The sequence below is a fragment of the Cololabis saira genome, chromosome 19, assembly GCF_033807715.1.
Source record: "Cololabis saira isolate AMF1-May2022 chromosome 19, fColSai1.1, whole genome shotgun sequence".
NCBI lineage: Eukaryota > Metazoa > Chordata > Actinopteri > Beloniformes > Belonidae > Cololabis > Cololabis saira.
The window spans coordinates 33,949,956-33,970,151 of record NC_084605.1 but is presented as its reverse complement, the minus strand read 5'-3'; the positions used below and the strand labels follow the sequence as shown (position 1 = coordinate 33,970,151).

The 20,196-nt window shown below is 40.0% G+C and overlaps 1 protein-coding gene across 4 annotated transcripts in view; it reads right to left on the bottom strand.

Moving 5' to 3' along the window:
* Positions 1–4,764: 4,764 nt before the first annotated feature.
* dnmbp (dynamin binding protein) overlaps positions 4,765–20,196 on the bottom strand; it is a 65,347-nt gene continuing 49,915 nt past the window's right edge. Inside the window, exons 5-17 of one of the 4 annotated variants that reach the window (XM_061709317.1) lie at positions 17,009–17,223; positions 16,776–16,875; positions 16,363–16,510; positions 14,619–14,636; positions 13,239–13,438; positions 12,500–12,630; positions 12,282–12,386; positions 11,657–11,785; positions 11,238–11,570; positions 9,963–10,151; positions 9,161–9,359; positions 7,325–7,971; positions 4,765–6,224 (exon numbers count right to left, since the gene is read on the bottom strand). In XM_061709317.1, coding sequence (XP_061565301.1) covers positions 6,039–6,224; positions 7,325–7,971; positions 9,161–9,359; positions 9,963–10,151; positions 11,238–11,570; positions 11,657–11,785; positions 12,282–12,386; positions 12,500–12,630; positions 13,239–13,438; positions 14,619–14,636; positions 16,363–16,510; positions 16,776–16,875; positions 17,009–17,223 — 2,600 coding nt within the window. In that variant the 3' untranslated portion in view covers positions 4,765–6,038. The remainder of the gene's footprint in view (positions 6,225–7,324; positions 7,972–9,160; positions 9,360–9,962; positions 10,152–11,237; positions 11,571–11,656; positions 11,786–12,281; positions 12,387–12,499; positions 12,631–13,238; positions 13,439–14,618; positions 14,637–16,362; positions 16,511–16,775; positions 16,876–17,008; positions 17,224–20,196) is intronic. The other 3 variants (XM_061709319.1, XM_061709320.1, XM_061709318.1) reach the window with 3 other exon arrangements.

Below are 20,196 nucleotides of genomic sequence, written 5' to 3'. Positions count from 1 at the left end.
GCCTGGACCCTGCATTGTCAGGGGGAGTGTCTAATAACATTGGCCAGATTTCTAGACATAAGAGCTGCACCATCCCGGGTGGGATGAATGCCGTCCCTTCTAATCAGACCGGGCTTTCCCCAGAATGTCTCCCAGTTGTCAATAAAGTCCACGTCGTTTTCTGAACACCACTGAGACAACCAGCGGCGGAGCGAGAGCATGCGACTAAACATGTCATCGCTGGTCAGATTGGGGAGGGGGCCAGAAAAACCTACAGAGTCCGACATGGTCTTGGCGTAGTTACACACCGAGACAATATTCAAATAATAATATTCTCTAATTTATTTTTTATTTGGGGTTTTCATAAACTGTGAGCCATAATCAGAGAGCAGCGTCTTGCTGGTGCAGGCACGCTGCTGCTGCACGCAGTGACGGACACTGGCTGATTTATGGTTCCGCGTTGCACCAACGCAGAGCTTACGGGGTAGCATACGCGGTGCGCGTCGCCGCGTAACATCATGCAGCCACTTCTCGGCGAACACACGTTTTCTGTTCGATTCGGGTAGTGGTTCAGTTTGGCGTCTCTTTGTAGTTGGTGGTGGTGGAACGCCAAAATAATTACTTAATGGCGCTTGCTTCTTGGACATTTTGACGAGACGTGTCGGGGTTTGTTCAGTAAAGCTGATCCTTACCTCTCTTCCTCCCCATCCACCGCCGCAACGAGTATGGAGGGGGAGTAAGGACGCGCTGTGATTGGCCAGTACCAACTTTGAGTGGCAGTTCTGGGGAAAAGCTCTCGCAATAGATTTTTTAATATTAGTATTCTGGTCTGGCCACAACCAATAATATGAGCCCCAGCTGTTGGTACGCAAAAGCGCTTCGCAGCACAAGATTGACAGCGCACTGTGGATTTTGACGGCGCATGCGCTCTGGCGGCCCACTTATGTGCAGCCCTGTTTATATACCGGTAGTTATATTTATATGGCAGTTTCCCTCAGATGGTATTTGTCCAGAACTCTGACGGGTCAGAGCTCTTATGGAGCACAAGGACGATGTGATCAATCTCTATATTGTTGTTTAATCAGTGCATGTGTGATTTGCTTTTATGAGTCCTGTCTTTGGAAGTCTGTACTCGCAAAGTTAATAATAGAATTAAGGCTCTTCCACACCTCACTTAACTCTCCAGGTTCATGTTATTACTTTTCTTTAAAAAAAATAGCGTGAAAATACTTAGTTGATGACATTTTGCATGTTAAATTACCATATGTGTCATTTGTCTTAACCTCCTGGGAACCTGGGGTCACATATGGGGACATACTTTGGCTTCCCTAAACCAAAGAAAGTAATTTAGCTCTACTCCAAGACCTCCAGTCCTCAGGGGAGGACTGGTGCATCCATCTAGTGGTGAATATTCAACCCAAACTACTCATGCTGCACTCACAAAATGGCAGAGATATCAACCAAACGTTTCTATGGAAGCTCCCTTACTAAACGTCACCAAGGTACTGCTATAGAATTTGATGGTTGAAACCTGTTTATTTATGTTTGAAAGCATCTAACATTCAAAATGAAACCATGTTTTGAGAAATATTTGCAATAGGTAAAAGCTGAGACGTTTGTAAACTTGCGGTACTTGTTTGAGGACGCGAGGTCTCAACTTGTAGTTAGCTTGTATTGTTAGCTACGACAATGCTAAACAGGAAGTACTTGCATGAGGACTGGGAGACTTAATTCCTGCAAAAAAAAGCTATGTAAAAGTGAAGGAACATATTAGAATGATCAAATTACAAGCAGTAGATGTCTATAATTAGCCTATTTTATTCTCACCTGATTAAGTTTCAGGGTTCTCAAAACGTGAGAGATTGCTCCATGCTATTGCTGACAGCAACTCTGATCTGGAGGACTTATTTGATTTTGAGGATTCTCAAAATACTGGAAATCCTGTCCCACCAGAGTGTGAGGATTTGGAGAACGAAGATGCTGGTCAGCAGAGCAGAGACAGTGATTCTTCTGACTGTGAAAGTAGTGGTTCAGTACAGGAGAGCAATGATGACGACTATGAGCCTAACTCGAGATCTATGTCCAGAAGACGGGGACCAAAAGGCAGTGAATCCAAAAGATGTGGGCGTAGACTAGCATGGCCAGAGTGTGGTAGCCAGAGCACGTGGAAGAGGACAGAGGAAGGATCAAGAAGTTGCTGATAAGCCAGGAACAAGTGGACGTGGACGTGGACGTGGACGGAAACTTCAGTGTGAAAGTGATGAGGATGGGCCAGGACCAAGCAATGGTGACACTCAGCCAGGTCTGGAACAAAGAGATGATGGAGAAACTGAAAGTTATGACGATTATGTTCCATCTGGGACACCAGAAGATGATGAGATGGAGTCTGCTGAAAGTGAGCCACAATCCACCACCCAGCAGCCCTGGACGTCAAGATGTTTGGACGAATGCGGAATTTACTCCCAACTTAGTCCAGTTTGCAGCTCAAGATGATAATGATGATGGTAATAGGCAAGAGGAGCGAGAAGAGTGGCAACCACTGAACTATATGGAGCAATACATTGATACAGAGTTGATCAAAGTCTTGGCTGACAAATCAAATGCTGAGTACCTAAAAAGAACTGGCAAAAATCTCAACACTTCCCCTGATGATGAGCATAGACGTAACCGACATTTGCATAGAGTAAATGACGTTCTCATAGAGTAAATGACGTTTGCATAGAGTAAAGGTGCGGGTATGGTTCTGCGTCACACACACGCAGAGCACACGGCGCACCCGTGACGCCGTCACGAATCGTTCAGAGTTCTCCGTCTCTCCATTTGGTCGCGGTGCAGTACCCCCCGCGGCCACTAGTTAAAGATCTTTTTCTGAATGGTTTATCCGACTTTTTCCGGTCACAGTAAATCAAAGAAATAAGGACAACTATTGTGCAAAAAACAAAAACAAAAAAAATCACATATAAACGAAGAAAAAAGCCCTGGAAGTTCACTACTGATTCAAACCGGAAACCGGAAATGCTTCGCTTTCAAACGAACCAATCACAGCCCTCTCGGTCTGCGTGTGGTCGGCGTGTGGTCGGCGTCTCCTCGACGCGTAGTTACAATTTTCGGGAGGTGCACGTCAGTGACGGCGCATGTGACGGCGTGTCCTCTGCGTGTACAAAAACCACACGCCGTAGGCACGGCGTCGTTTTGACGCAGAACCATAATTCAGCCTTAACTGACGTTTACATAGAGTAACTGAAGTTTGCATAGAGTAACTGACGTCTACATAGAGTAACTGAAATTTACATAGAGTAACTGAAGTTTACATAGAGTAACTGAAATTTACATAGAGTAACTGACGTTTACATAGAGTAACTGACGTTTGCATAGAGTAACTGAAGTTTGCATAGAGTAAATGACGTTTACATAGAGTAACTGAAGTTTGCATAGAGTAACTGACGTCTACATAGAGTAACTGAAATTTACATAGAGTAACTGAAGTTTACATAGAATAACTGAAATTTACATAGAGTAACTGACGTTTACATAGAGTAACTGACGTTTGCATAGAGTAACTGAAGTTTGCATAGAGTAACTGACGTCTACATAGAGTAACTGAAGTTTACATAGAGTAACTGAAATTTACATAGAGTAACTGACGTTTACATAGAGTAAATGACGTTTGCATAGAGTAAATGACGTTTACATAGAGTAAATGACGTTTGCATAGAGTAAATGACGTTTGCATAGAGTAAATGACGTTTGCATGGAGTAAATTACGTTTGCATAGAGTAAATGACGTTTGCATAGAGTAAATGACGTTTGCATAGAGTAAATGACGTTTGCATAGAGTAAATGACGTTTGCATAGAGTAAATGACGTTTGCATAGAGTAAATGACGTTTGCATAGAGTAAATGACGTTTGCATAGAGTAACTGAAGTTTACATAGAGTAAATGTCGTTTGCATAGAGTAACTGAAGTTTACATAGAGTAAATGACGTTTGCATAGAGTAACTGAAATTTACAGAGTAAATGACGTTTACATAGAGTAACTGAAGTTTACATAGAGTAAATGTCGTTTGCATAGAGTAACTGAAGTTTACATAGAGTAAATGACGTTTGCATAGAGTAAATGACGTTTGCATAGAGTAAATGATGTTTACATAGAGTAACTGACGTTTGCATAGAGTAAATGACGTTTGCATAGAGTAACTGAAGTTTACATAGAGTAAATGACGTTTGCATAGAGTAACTGAAATTTACAGAGTAAATGACGTTTACATAGAGTAACTGACGTTTGCATAGAGTATATGACGTTTACATAGAGTAAATGACGTTTGCATAGAGTAACTGACGTTTGCATAGAGTATATGACGTTTACATAGAGTAAATGACGTTTGCATAGAGTAACTGACGTTTACATAGAGTAAATGAAGTTTGCATAGAGTAAATGACGTTTGCATAGAGTAAATGACGTTTGCATAGAGTAAATGACGTTCTCATAGAGTAACTGAAGTTTGCATAGAGTAAATGCAAACCAAAAACCAAAACCTTTTTTTTGTAGGGTTCAAAAAATTAAAATGGTCAAAATAAGTCAGAGAAGAAAATCTGTTCAAAATTGATACCAGCTTTGTCAAATTATGCATTGAAAGATCTGAGCATGTGAAATGTTTTTTCCTTGGTTTTTTTTAGGAGAGTAACTCACACTGGAAACAATGTGTGATTCCTTCTGAACAACAAATGTTTATTTGCACTTTTTTTGATTGCACTTTTTTCTCATATGTTCAGTTATTTTGATAAATAGAGTATTCTTTGTTTGCCACACCGTGGTTTTGTCATTGTGTATATTTTGTCCACTTTCGTAAAATGAATTCCTAACGTCCTCATATGAGGACATCACTTTTTAGGAAAACTACAACAGGTATATTGATAATACTTATTTTTTACACTTCTTAGGTTCTAATAATCCAGAATAACTAGAAGGACTCAAAAATGCATTGCTCAATTTTGTTCGGGTCTCAGGAGGTTAAGGTAAAGGAATGGAGCACACCTGGAACATTAAGTTTTCAGCTGACCCACCTGAAAATGTATGTACTTCGCCGTGTCTCAATATGCTCCTACATGTTGCAAAACTGGTGTCATCAGCACTTAATAAGCTAAGATGAAACATCAGTGAAAACGAAAAAAAAATTCACTCATTTCTTCAGTCAAACTGTTTTTTTTTTTAATTCAAACAGCGATGACTTTACAGAGGGCCAACATAATATTCTCAGTATACAGCATTACATAGCCCTTAATGTCCGTGTGAAAGTATGTTGAGAAAAGTTAAATCAGAAACTTTCTCCCACAATTCATTAGTCACTTCTTACTGAGTCAGCACAACTTTTAAAAGAAAAAAAAAAAAAAAAAGAACAAAGTTGTCAGGCTGCTGCCGAGGTTTAAAGGAGTGCTTGTAAACCATATGTTGGAAGCCGGACGACCACTCATTTAATGCAAAACTCCAAACTACTGTTGATGGCCCTGCAGACACGTCAAACCTGTCACCGGCATCCAGTAAGTGCCTTGATTGTTGAACAGCACGACGTAACTTATATTCTCATATTCATGCATCATAAAAATTGTGTAAAAACAAAAACAAAAAACAAAAAAAAAAAAATGCATGCACTGTTAAGGTCAGTCTGGTGCTCCTGTTTATGAGCCGGTCTCAAACATTCACATTTCCATTGCAATCTCCCAGTGTGCCAAACTTTAAGACTTTTTGCTTCAACATGCAATTAACCTTCCTCAGTCTCAGAATATGGCGATTATCAGGTTTTACAATAGAAAAAGGGGCCAGAATGTAGCTTCCTCAAAGTAAAAAAAAACATCTTAAAAAAAAAAAAGCATATAAATATAGGCATATAATTCTCTCAGGAGCAGCATATGCAGCAAAAGTCAGTCTCTCTCACTATCAAACTCCAGGAGAACAGTCCCAAAATAAGTCACAGCGTGTCAAGATGCTTGTTTTTCCTTTGTTCTGTCCGTGCTCGCAGACTTCTCAGGATGTGCGCGTTATCCTCCAGATAAGGCTTCTTCATGTGTACTCCGATTTGCGGATGTAGTTGGAAGGCACGTATCCTTGTCGCCCTTCGGCCTCCCCCAGCCACCATTCGTTGTTGCCGTTCATGTCCTTGAACTCCAGGATCCGCAGCCGCTGATTGGCTGAGATGCTCAGTTCGTTGGCGCAGCGGGCATTGAAGGAGTACAGAGCATAATAGATCTAGAAGAATAAAAGCAATGAGACCAAAACCACGTTATCAGTCGTTTGTATTTTTGTTTCAAAAGCACATAGTACGGTGGCCGAGAACCGCCATTGCTGAAAATTAAAGAAAGGCTGCAAATAAAAAGAAACGCCGCTGCAAATAAAAAAAACGCTGCAAATATAAAGAAACGCCGCTGCAAATAAAATAAACGCTGCAAATAAAAAAAAACGCTGCAAATATAAAGAAACGCCGCTGCAAATAAAAACAAACGCAGCTGCAAATAAAATAAACGCTGCAAATAAAAACAAACGCCGCTGCAAATAAAAAAAACGCTGCAAATATAAAGAAACGCCGCTGCAAATAAAATAAACGCTGCAAATAAAAACAAACGCCGCTGCAAATCAAAAAAACGCTGCAAATATAAAGAAACGCCGCTGCAAATAAAATAAACACTGCAAATAAAAACAAACGCTGCTGCAAATATAAAGAAACGCCGCTGCAAATAAAATAAACGCTGCAAATAAAAACAAACGCTGCTGCAAATCAAAAAAACGCTGCAAATATAAAGAAACGCTGCTGCAAATAAAATAAACGCTGCAAATAAAAAAAACGCTGCAAATATAAAGAAACGCCGCTGCAAATAAAATAAACGCTGCAAATAAAAACAAACGCCGCTGCAAATAAAAAAAATTAAAAAAAACATTACCGGGGGCTGTTTTTGTTGATGCACCGGTGTTTTTATGCGAGAGGTGAAGAAGAAGACGAAGAGGATGTAAGTGAAAAGGAAGAAATAAGAAGAGCGAGGAGTATGAAGAACAACAAACGAGAAAATAAGTGAAAAGGTTAGTGTTCAACGTCGCTACGTGTCATTTTTAATGTGCAACACCGGTGCATCGGCAAAAATAGTACAGTAATTTACTTCCGTTGTGGCTTTTTTATTTGCGTGTTTTTTTTTATTTTATTTTCAGCGGGGATTATTTTATTTGCAGCGGGGTTCCTTTATATTTGCAGCGTTTCTTTTATTTGCAGCGGCGTTTATTTCTGTTTGCAGCCTTACTTTTATTTTCAGCAATGGCGGGTCTCGGCCACCGTAACATAGTGGTGTTCAAAGACTTACCTGATGGCCGTCCAGCTCCCCGTCCTGTTCTGGTTCTGGTTTGGGCTCAGTGTACTCCTCCCGGATGTGCGTCGACTTTCTCTGGCCGGTACCGTCTCCGTTCCTCCACTGATGCGATCCGTAGCTTTTGTCGTACCGCTGCGAGCGGCTGTTTCTCTGAGAAGAACAAGAGTCCGTCTCGGAGAAGTCTGACGTGTCCTTGTAGCCGCTTCTGTAACTGGCGTCGTACGAGTCTCTGTGAGCGGCCGAGTGCCGGTAGGAGTGCTCCGGGTCTCTGTGCCCGGGGGGGTTTCGGTGCGATTGTTCGGAAAAGTCTCTGCGGTTTGAGGGATTTAGAGGGGAGGAGTTCACAGAGTTGTTCTGACTGACGGGGTCAGGGTGGTGGTGGTGGTGGCTCCTACGAGACGAGCCCGAGTCTAAAGACGGGTGTGGCGACGGGTGGCTTTGGGGCTGCGACGTGGAAAAGCTGACCGTGGCCGTTTCCTGGTTAAAGGTCAGCGTGCTGTTGCTGTTCTGGCGGGAGAAAACAGGCGAGGACCCGCCGTAACCCGACTCATTGGACGACTGGCTCTCAATGGACAGGTCCGACTGGCTCCTGCGGGGGTTGTAGGCTTTGAGGAAGGAGCTGTACATGAAACCCTTGGTGACTGAAAAACAAGAGAGAAGATGGAGAATTAACAAACAGAAATCAAGGAGGTGAGGTGTAGTTAGAGCTGCAAAAACCCAGAAAATTTTCAGTAAATCTCTGGCAACATTCCATGGAAAGTTAAGCTGATAAATACTGGATATCCTAATTTTGAATAAACCATTACCCCATTGTTCTGCAGAATAAGATTAGTCAAATGTTATGGAGGTATACAGGATTGTCTCAGAAAATTAGAATATTGTGATTTTCTATAATGCAATTACAAAAACAAAAATGTCATACATTCTGGATTCATTACAAATCAACTGAAATATTGCAAGCCTTTTATTATTTTAATATTGCTGATCCTGGTTTACAGCTTAAGAAAACTCAAATATCCTATCTCAAAAAAATTGAATATTCTGGGAATCTTAATCTTAAACTGTAAGCCATAATCAGCAATATTAAAATAATAAAAGGCTTGCAATATTTCAGTTGATTTGTAATGAATCAAGAATGTATGACTTTTTTTTTTTTTTTTTTTTTTTTTTTTTTTTTTTTTAAATTGCATTACAGAAAATAAAGAACTTTATCACAATATTCTAGTTTTCTGAGACAGTCCTGTAACTAACTAAACAATGAAGGTTTTCCAAAATGGTTTTAATAAATAGACGGCTGGAACTGGGGAAATATCTAGGAACATGGTAGATGAACAGATGACAACCGGCACTTTAAACCAAACTATGACCTACATTCAGATGGGGTTTATTTAGTTTACTTACATATTTTGCATTTGTTTTTTTAAATTTTAATACAACAGATCAAACATGTTTGCCCTATTAATATAATAAAATGTAACTGATAGATGTAGGATTGGGCTGAGGGAGTACGTCTTTAACAGAACCGAGGTATTGTGCAGGACTGCAGAAATTACCAGTGGATGTAACTGAGTGCACGCTGGAAACTCAAATGATACAAGTCTGATTTAACTGATGAGCTGAAAAATATGTTTCCAACTACTTTTAACGTCTCTGTTATAAACTAACCTATAATATATAGTATAATTGTTATAGTAATAGTTTGGTTGACACTGGTTGTTTTAAAAGTGCTATACAAATAAAGATTGATTGATTAATTAATTTTCAAATATAAATGCAAGTCTTCATAGAAAGTCTCCAACTTGAAACCCTACGAGGAGAAAAATAAATTACCTCCATTATCAATGAGCCAGCGGTTGTGGCTACCCATGGGGTCCTGCTGCTTGATTACACCCACGAGGTCGCCCTCTTGTATCGAGATGTCCAGATCCTGAGCGGCGTTAAAGTTCCTCTCAGCCTGGAACAGCTTCTCGGGGCCGTACCGCACCAGAAGTGCTGCGCGGTGCTCATCTGTCTGCATCATGCAGTCGGGCTGAAAAGGGTGGAGGAATTAGTTAAAAGAAATCAAAAGAAAAACTGTTGTTTTTTTTTCCCTTCAGAATATAAAAAAAAAAAAAAAAAAAAAAAAAAAAAAGTGCCGGCATTATTGATTCTTTATCGATTCTCTTATCGATTCCCATTATGAAAAAAGGAGAACAAACAGGTCAATTAGCATCAACTTTGTTTTATATCTTTGAACAAAAAGATACAAGTGAAATCTTAAGACGCCCCCAGCCTTGGGCTCCTCCATGGTGCCAGGGGGTCCCCTCAAAATTATTTGTAATATAAAATATGTATTTAATATAAAATAATAATAATAAAATAAATATTCTTCTGTAGAAATTAACTAAATACAACAAATTATTCTGTGGCAATTCAACACCACAAAATTAGTCACTGCTCGGTGACATCCTAACAGTTTCCTCCCTTTGTTGAAATGAACTACGCAGCGTGCGTGATGACGTCATTTACGCCCACTGGAATTGATAAGGGAATCATTTGCAAAGAAGGCAAACGATTCCAAGGAAACACTGGGAACCGGTTCTCAACAAGAACCGGTTCTCGATTCCCATCCCTATATAGGAGTTCAACTCACAGGTCCCTGCGGCTGCTTCTTAGACGTTTGTTTCTCCACCGTTTTCTTCTCCGGCTGTTTCTTGGTGGCCGTGGCCGGGGGGAGGTTCTCTGGGCAGAAGCTGAAGCTCTGAAGGAGTTGGAGGACGTGGTTGTACCCTTCTTGAAATTGTGCAATCAGGTTTCCCTCCGTTTCAAATTTGTTAGAAAACTGCAGATAAAGAAGAAAGAAGGACATAGTCACCAACGGTGTGTGGAAAACACAAAAGCAACATGAAGCAAAACAACCAGAAAGCACAATATTTATAAAAAAAAAAAAAAAAAAAAAAAAAAAAAAGTTTGTGGAATATTTTGTTTATTCTTTTAAATTCTGGTCTGAGTTTTCAGCCACGTTATTATTGTTTATTATTTATTGGATCCCCATTAGTCCTCATAAATATGAAGACTATTCTTCCTGGGGTCCACATTAAATCAAACAATGAATCAACAATACAGCATTTATACAAAGAATTACATGGATCAATTAACATAAAAATATTAACATGAATTTCTCAGTGCATATGAACATTAAATAATACTACTAATAATAATAATAATAATAATAATAAGAACATTGGATAATACAATGCAAATTAATGTAAATTACAGAGTAGAATGTAATGTACCGAGTACAATGTAAATTAATAAGTAACCTGATTGATAGAAATATTAAAAGGAGCATGAGGCTCCTTTTAAGAAATGAGACTCTCTAGCACCACCCTTCACCACGATGGCCGTTGGGGGTACTGCAGCCAACAGTGAAGCCGGCACGGGAGAACGGGGAGAACGTGCATGCAGCGTCATGTGACGTCACATCTGCAGGACAGCGCGGGAAATTTGGGCCTGAATTGCAGCACATTTTTCAGCACACAGCCTGTTCAAGGCAACGGAGAGATACACTAGAGGGCTCATTCTTTTGGGTTTGGAACGCTTCATCTGACATTATTACTAGAAAACTTAAAATGTATACGGATTTTTTTCATAAATCCTGCCTCAATCCTGCCTCAAGCTCCTTTAACATGAATGGATTCCCTTAACGTAGTTTTGTAGTAGACTATTGTAACATAATATCATGTCGAAACACAGCTTCTCTCAGTTTAATTTTGAAACTAGCCATTCCTGTGGTTGCTACAGCCCTGTACATAACAGACCTTTTGAGTGCGTTGGTTCTCGGTAAAGGCAAGGTGAAGTTGTTTGCTGAGGCCTGTCTAGTTCTATAATTATGTTTCACATTTATCGGATGAGGGGGAACACAAACCTGCAGCAAGGGCCGCAGCTCTTCCAGTGTCGTCTTCATGAAGTCCTTCTGCGACTGAGCGAAGGCCCTCACGCAGCCTGTGAACAGCTCCTCCGCCGCCCTGTGGAACTTGGGCAGCTCGTCCAGAAGTTGAGCGTTAAGCGCCTCGTAGTTATTGCGTGCCACCTGCAGCTCGTCCTGGATGCGGCGGTCCTTCAGACGATCAGCACGCTCCTTGCAGTTGTCGTAGTCCAGCAGCTTGTCGAAGCGCTTCTGGACCAGTTTGTGCGGACCAGCAAACATGAGGAGGAGCTGGGTGAGCGGGTTGATGACCAGGGCCTCCGTACGGTTCTTCTGCTCAGGTGAAGAGCAGAGTTAGGGTTTGCAAAAGATGGAGTGATGTCACCAGTTTTTGGCAAAGAAGAAAAACGTGCACTTACAAACTGTGTGAACTGTTTGTCGCTGATGCAGCGGTGAGCTTTCTGGAAGCGTTCAGGATCCAGCACGCTGCGCTCTGTGTAGATGTCACTGAAACTGATGGCAGCCAAGACCTTCACCGATGCCGATTCCTGAAAACAATGGCATTTTAATCTGAAATCTGGGCCACATGTGTTCCCATAAACATATACAGGACTGAAAATTAGAATATTGTGATAAAGTTCTTTATTTTCTGTAATGCAATTAAACATTCAGGATACATTCTGGATTCATTACAAATGAACTGAAATATTGCAAGCCTTTTATTATTTTAATATTGCTGATTATGGCTTACAGTTTAAGATTAAGATTCCCAGAATATTCAAATTTTTTGAGATAGGATATTTGAGTTTTCTTAAATTGTAAGCCATGATCAGCAATATTAAAATAATAAAAGCCTTGCAATATTTCAGTTGATTTGTAATGAATCCAGAATGTATGACATTTTTGTTTTTTGTTTTTTTAAATTGCATTACAGAAAATCACAATATTCTAATTTTCTGAGACAGTCCTGTGTGTCCTTTGAAAGAAAAAAAATATATAAATGTAAAAATTGTTGGGATTTTGTTTAAAACAATAAAAACTTACCCTGATATGTTGCAAATATAAGGAAATGTCCCTGATAAAAGACTTGATGAGTCTCTCCTGAAGCCTGAACTTCTTTTCAGCTTCATCAAAGTCTTCATCCTTAATCTGTAAAATAATTGTAATATTTTATTTTCCTATTCAGGTTAAATATTCATTACATCCGATGAACTGTGTGCACAGAAACTTAGATTAAAAGCCTTGTCAGAACAGAAACAAACCTGAGGCGAGATCCCAGTGAGATGCTTGAGGTGGCTGCTGACACGGTTAGACTTTTTGATGATGGAGTGCATGCTCAGCTTGGAGATCTTGTCTATGAACGTGTCTTCATCTCCTTTCCTGTATTTCATCACTGTGGACAGCAGAGGCGGAATTTGAGAAAGTAGATCCAGGCCAGATGTACAAAACAAAACAAATTCCAGCTCTGATGGGATGCTTTAATTCAGTGGTCCTCAACCTTTTTTCAGTGATGTACCCCCTGTGAAATATTTTTTCAGCCAAGTACCCCCTAACCAGCGCAAAGCACTTTTGGTTGTAAAAAAAAGACCTAAAACAGAGCACTGTGCCATCAGTAACTGATTTATCAGCCATAAAAATATTGCTGCTATGCTTCAACCACGACTCCATCGTTGGTCCAAGTGATTGACAGGTGAAGCCAGGGGATTGACAGGTTAGGTGGAACCATCCTGGTGTGGGGGATACTCTGGGGTTTTAGGATAGCTGAATAGCCTACTCCTGAAGATAAAATTCATTTTATGAATTTAGACTTATATTTTCCTCAATTATTTATGAAATATTTATTTTTAAAGGATTTTTGCATGGATGCTACTTTTTAAATGTATATTTTAAAATCTCACGTACCCCCTGGAGTGCCTTCACGTACCCCCAGGGGTACGCGTACCCCCATTTGAAAACCACTGCTTTAATTAGTAGCCACAGCTAATACATAGAAGTATTTACCGAGGTCCTTCCTGCGCTTGTATTCATTGATGTTCACGTTGATCTCCTTGACGGCCTGCACGGCCTCAGAGAGCAGGGGCCAGTCGTGGTGGCTCTCTGGCGTGGCCCCCAGCAGCTCCGACAGCAGCAGCGGATAACGCATAACTCGCTGCACTGGCTTAATCAAGAAGGAGCCAAGGTTGATGTAGTTTGTTTTACCCCTGAAAAGGAGGCAGAGACAGCATGGTTGTCAATGACGATGTACAGTGTGTAAAGGACTTTCACAAGAAGTCACTGCTAATGACTGCTGTTCACCAGAAATGTCTCATCTAAAAAGGAGACGTATCCCACATTTATCATATGGATCATAGGAGCCATAAGTATAAACATCATCACATATTCAAATATTATAATGATGATTATATACCACTGCAGTATTGGGGAAATCTGAAACAGTAGGGGAAGCACAAAAAATTGATTTGCTAAGTTGCAATGCGATCTACAGGACCGTTTTCCCAGCAGGACACTGGTTAACTTGGTTGTTTTCAGACAGTTGTCTTTATCTTGGTAAAACTTTAATTAAAAAATGTGAATACACTTAAAACGTATTGTTACTACATATAAATATGACAAATCATAACATTACAGGACTGTCTCAGAAAATTAGAATATTGTGATAAAGTTCTTTATTTTCTGTAATGCAATTAAAAAAACAAAACATGTCATACATTCTGGATTCATTACAAATCAACTGAAATATTGCAAGCCTTTTATCATTTTAATATTGCTGATTATGGCTTACAGTTTAAGATTCCAAGAATATTCAAATTTTTTGAGATAAGGATATTTGAGTTTTCTTAAGCTGTAAACCATGATCAGCAATATTAAAATAATAAAAGGCTTGCAATATTTCAGTTGATTTGTAATAAATCCAGAATGTATGACATTTTTGTTTTTGTAATTGCATTACAGAAAATCACAATATTATAATTTTCTGAGACAGTCCTGTATATCCATTATAGTTAGGGATGTGACTATTTTTAATGCAAAATGTTGTTACTATTTTGTCCAGTAGATGGCATTGTCTCCCAGAATCAAACATCTCTTTGCTCATCGCAACAGGTGGAGAGTAACTGCTGTCTTGAACATCAACTTGAGTATATTTGTGCAAAACAGTAGCAAACAATACACATGTACAAGCACAAGTCAGAATATTAATGAGGCCGTCTCAGTTCAGCACAGATATTTGCAAAGTCCACCACACACAGAGCACATGTTCATTTCCGCTATCACAAGTAAACACCCACACAAGTCCATTATCAAGCGTTAGTGAGAATCTGGCATGCAGTCAGGATGATTCTCATGCTGGAAATCATGCCGATACTCAATATTGAGACTTACCAGTCACGATATATGGCTCTGTTGAGGGGAAGGATGGAAAGAGATAGAAAGATAACAAAAAACAGGGTTTATACTGTAAGCTCTGTACTTAAACTGTCATGACTTTTACCAAAAGAAATCTTAAATTCGGCTAAACTTAGAGACACTGAGTTTGTTCACGTGTAGATCAGATACAGACTGCTCGGAAAGTTAAAAAAATGGCAGATGTTACGATTTTGTTTGATAAATTCTCTTCTTAAACTCTCACAAGAAGTCAACATGGCAGTAAAACTTGCACCATTTCTGGGGAGTGGAATCTTACACAACCCTTTTCAATAGCTCAGCATGCTGCGATACACATAAAGGAAGAGATTTGTCACCCTGATAAGGCTGTGAAGTTAAACACTTACAAAATGATGATAAATGAATGGAAAACAGGAAACGAAAACATCTCATCACCAAGAGATTTGAGTGCAGTTTGAGCTTTTCATTGTTCTGTTCTTTTTGTTTTTGTAGCAACAGCCTCACTTTCCTCTACGGCGTCCCACCTCCACAGCACACGCTGTGCTTATTTTCAAACAGGGAGCACATTTTACTGAAATACAGCAGTGTCAACACAAGTCTCTGAGTCACAGATGGTGAAACCGGACAGGAGAAACTAGGTAGGGCGCATTCCTGAACTGCTCCACATCACTGGGCTCTATAGAAAAACCAACACACGTTCACAACAGCCCTGACGTAACGTTGAGGAACCTGGACTTCTTAAACATCCACAGAACAATTAGCAGATTGTTTGAATAAATGGTTCGACTTCGCACTGGTATTGGCTGTTCATGTCATCACACACCTCCATGTGCATTTTTGGCTTCTCACATGCAAAAGTTAAACAAAAACTGAAATCTAAGGGTGCTTTCAGACCTGTGGCCCGTTTGTTTTGTTCCGATTCAGGGGCTAAATGGATACAGTTGTTTCGTTTCTCGTTTGTGGGGTTTGTGTTCACAAGGCAACCGTCTGTAGCGGTTCAAAGCTGTTAACAAATGCCATGCGCGAACCAGCTGCTCTCTGATTGGTCAAATGAACGCGGGAGGAGTTTCCTCTTCCGCACCCCGGGAAAAACGACACGCCCCTTTCAGCGCAGACCGCAGCCGTTGGCTTTAGGATGATTTATGGTTCCGCGTTACACCAACACAGAGCCTAGGGCGTAGGGTACTCGTTTTACGTCGATTTAACGCGGAACTATAAATCAGGCTTTACCCATTCATTTATGTGCTACCGGCGCAGAGCGGAGCTCAGCGGCGGACGAGAGGCCGCCTGCCGCGGCGTTTGCGCTGCACAAACCCTGCCGAATTGAACATTTTTTAATTTCACCGTGCCGCGCTGGGACGACATCTCGGCACGTCCAATAGGAGAGAAGGTGGTGGAGGCTGCGCCGACTCCTTTCCTTGAACCGCGGTCGCACATACACAATGAATGGAGTTGTATCGGTTGCTGTGTGGATTATGTTCTCACTACAAATAAAACAAATGAACCGTTTCAGGTCTCTAATGGTATCAGGCCGAGACCACCTCCCCTAGGTGATCTCGGCTCGCTTGTTTTGTACCGTTTCAGAGCGCGATTGCTGTGTTCACATACACCAAACGTTCCGATCTTTAGGGGGAAACGTTTCCTGTTCCGGAACAACTGCTCCAAACGGGACAGGTGTGAAAGCACCCTAAAACTAATAACCTAACATTTTTTGACATTTTCTGTCCTCTCTGGGACTCACCTCAACCTCTCCAGACACTCCAGCACATGACACTGAATGTTTTCGTCTTTCTCGTAGATCTCCAGCAGAGAAATGGCATCATCGTGGTTTTGGCAGTAGAGCTTGTAAACGTCCTCTAGCTCAGCTTTGTAGTCCAGAAATACCTTTCCTGAGAGGACAGGACACAGAGAATGTCTTTAATTAAAACGATACACAAAAGAATGAATAAAATAAATGAATAAAACTTACATAGTCACATTTATTTTTATTTCTTAGGAGTCTGACTCATGCCCAGGTGTATTTACCGTCATATTGACCCAATAAATGTCACAGGACTGTTTATGGTTATAGCCTGAGCAAAGTACGAAAGTTCAACATCTAAAAGGAAAGAAGGTTCCTGAACAGACGTGCATTTTTTAAAAATGAGCCTTTACCAATAAAGTCCGTCTCCTGCAGTGCATCAAACAGCCGTTGGGACAAATCAATCACAGACGTGATGTTACCGAAGAGTCCACTGAAGTCCACATTCTTCCCCTTTGAGAAAACAGAAGGTGTTAACATTGACGATGTTTCCTTTGTGCCGATAATTAATATAAGCTCAAACCCTCAAACTACGGACCACCAACCTCCCTCACATGTTCAAATATTACTCTCTACTTCTGATTACCTGCTTCTCCTGCATGGGCTCAATGATCTCCTCGACGCACATCTGCAGGTCTTTAATGTAGTCCCTCTCAGTCTTGAGAAGCTCCTCGATGACTTTCGCCCTCTTTTCCAGCATCCTCAGCTCCGGATCCTCAGAGCCCGTGCACGGGGAGGGGGCCGAATCTGAAATGGGGTTGGAGTCCACGGGCTTGGGTTGCGATGACAAAAGTGTCATCTCTGTAAAAGACAAAAACAGGGGGAGATTTAACTTTACTCATACTGCACCTGTTTCAGCAACGTCAATGCAGATTTTTCTAAATACGGTATATGCAATGTATTAGGGCTGGGCGATATGGACCAAAAGTCATATCTCGATATTTTCTAGCTGAATGGCGATACTCGATATATATCGATATTTTTTCTGTGCCATAATTGGGGTTTCCCCCAAAGCATTAGAGCATAGCATCTCTGTTAGCTTCATTTTTTCTGAGGCAAACCCTTAAAAAAAACAGTCAGTTTTAATACAAAGCCTCGTGCCAAATGTCACACAGGTTCCTTTATTAACAGAGGTCTGCACAATATCAAAATGTATAAAACAAATGAAATAAAAATAAACTGCCTGCATATACAGAATAAAAATGCTTCTTGAATAAAATAAAACAAATATCCCTTTCCTGCATAACAATTAAATTATAAAATACACTGTGCAATTAATACAATGTAGACAGTAACAGGCAGACTTTTCCACTGAGGTTGACAGTTGTGCAAATAACAAAACATTTGTGCAAATCTCAAATAAAACATTCAAGTCAATTTGTCACAAAATAAGCTCAAAATCATTTAAAAAAAAGGTTTTTTTTTGGTTTTTTTCCTCGATATAAACGATATCGTCTCGTACCATATCGCGTTTGAAAATATATCGATATATATTAAAATCTCGATATATCGCCCAGCACTACAATGTACTATGATTCAATATTATTGATACATTGCTCACATTCATCAGTTTATTGCTCTTTAACTGCTATAAAACCCGCAAAAAGACACGTTTGTTGGCTAAGGCAACAAGGGTTATTGTGAGGATGAAAATGGGAAGAGTCTAGAGAATAAATTCACCGTGCCATGTCTCCATTCACCGGCAGCCAAGCACACTCAGGCCCACCCAGCCAGTCCACCCTTCACTACACCTTTCATCTTGTCTGGCTAGCTGTTGGTCAACGCTCCTGCTATCACTCTCAGAGGGCTGATCTCTGGGGAAACCCGGGGCTGAGGGGGGAAGCCTGGTGCATGCATCACTGCTTTTTGTGAATGAACACAAAACTGGAGTGGACTCAGGCTCTTTGTGTGTGGCACAATGGCTTGTGACAGCAACTCCAGACATATGGGCTCTGAGGGACCGAGCTGGGTTTTGAAGGAGAGGCAGAGAAGGCATTGGGGGACAGAGATAACAGGACTGGGCAGCGATGAGAACCCAACCGTCTGGGCATCCTCATGCATGTCGCACATGTAGATGTTGGGAGTGACCACTGCAGCTCTGGTTGCTGTGTGAAAGTCTATAAACCTCACGTCAGTGGTGGAGGGTTGGACTTGAATCCTTCAACCACAATCCAAGTATATACAGGACTGTCTCAGAAAATTAGAATATTGTGATTTTCTGTAATGCAATTACAAAAACAGAAATGTCATACATTCTGGATTCATTACAAATCAACTGAAATATTGCAAGCCTTTTATTATTTTAATATTGCTGATCATGGCTTACAGCTTAAGAAAACTCAAATATCCTATCTCAAAAAATTAGAATATTCTGGGAATCTTAATCTTAAACTGTAAGCCATAATCAACAATATTAAAATAATAAAAGGCTTGCAATATTTCAGTTGATTTGTAATGAATCCAGAATGTATGACATTTTTGTTGTTTTTTTTAATTGCATTACAGAAAATAAAGAACTTTATCACAATATTCTAATTTTCTGAGACAGTCCTGTATACTCTGGTGTGAGTTACACGACCCTGAACTGTCTTTCTATGCTTTATCTGTGGTATTTTGTCCAAACCATGGCACTGATGTTTAATCAAGACATCAGAAAATAGTACCAGCATTTGAAAATAACCTCTTAATATTATAGAGTTATGTGACCATGCTTCTTTTGTCCATCAACTGCTCTGTTCTGAATTACCATTATTTTCACATTAACTTTTATCAGGCAATTTAGAGTGATAAATTACACTACAGGCCTTTTGATGCCAAGTTCAGCCTTGAGCCATTTATCCACACGTCTGTCAGTTTTCACTGAAGGTAAATCTTGTGCAGAAGAACCAACAAGAAAAGGCTGAGATAAATACTTCTTTACAGGACTGTCTCAGAAAATTAGAATATTGTGATAAAGTTCTTTATTTTCTGTAATGCAATTAAAAAAACTAATATGTCTTTTATTATTTTAATATTGCTGATTATGGCTTACAGTTTAAGATTCCCAGAATATTCAAATATTTTGAGATAGGATATTTGAGTTTTCTTAAGCTGTAAGCCATGATCAGCAATATTAAAATAATAAAAGGCTTGCAATATTTCAGTTGATTTGTAATGAATCCAGAATGTATGACATTTTAGTTTTTGTAATGGCATTACAGAAAATCACAATATTCTAATTTTCAGAGACAGTCCTGTAAGTATAAAAAACTATACTACTATTTAAAAACTATATGGCTAATACACAAAAGGCATTTTGAAAAGGCACATCTTAGCAGGAGATTGAGCGTTTGTGCTGATGGTTGAGGGTGACGTCAGCCTTCATCCTTGAACAGATGCTATCAGAGGCTAACAAAGTTAACGCTGCTTACAAGGTTTTAACCCCATGTAGGAATGTGCAGAGCACACACATATGAACAGATATGCAGTCTTGCGTATTTGTGAAAATCAGAAGAAAGTTGACGCAATCCCTTAAAATAAAAAATAAAAAATGAACTTTTTTTTTTAATAAAAAAAAAAACTTTTGTGATTGCAAATGTATTTGTGCAAAGTAAAACACAGCTTTGAACGACTTGTAACATTTTAAGCTGCAAACAGAAATGCGTTGATCCACAGGTGACCTGCCTTTGGTTTTCCTCCCACCCCGACCTCTTCCTCCTCCCTCTTCACATGACTTGGCTGAAGCTCAACTCAAATGAGCTTTTCTCATCGCTTGAACCAGATCTGACGGCAGCA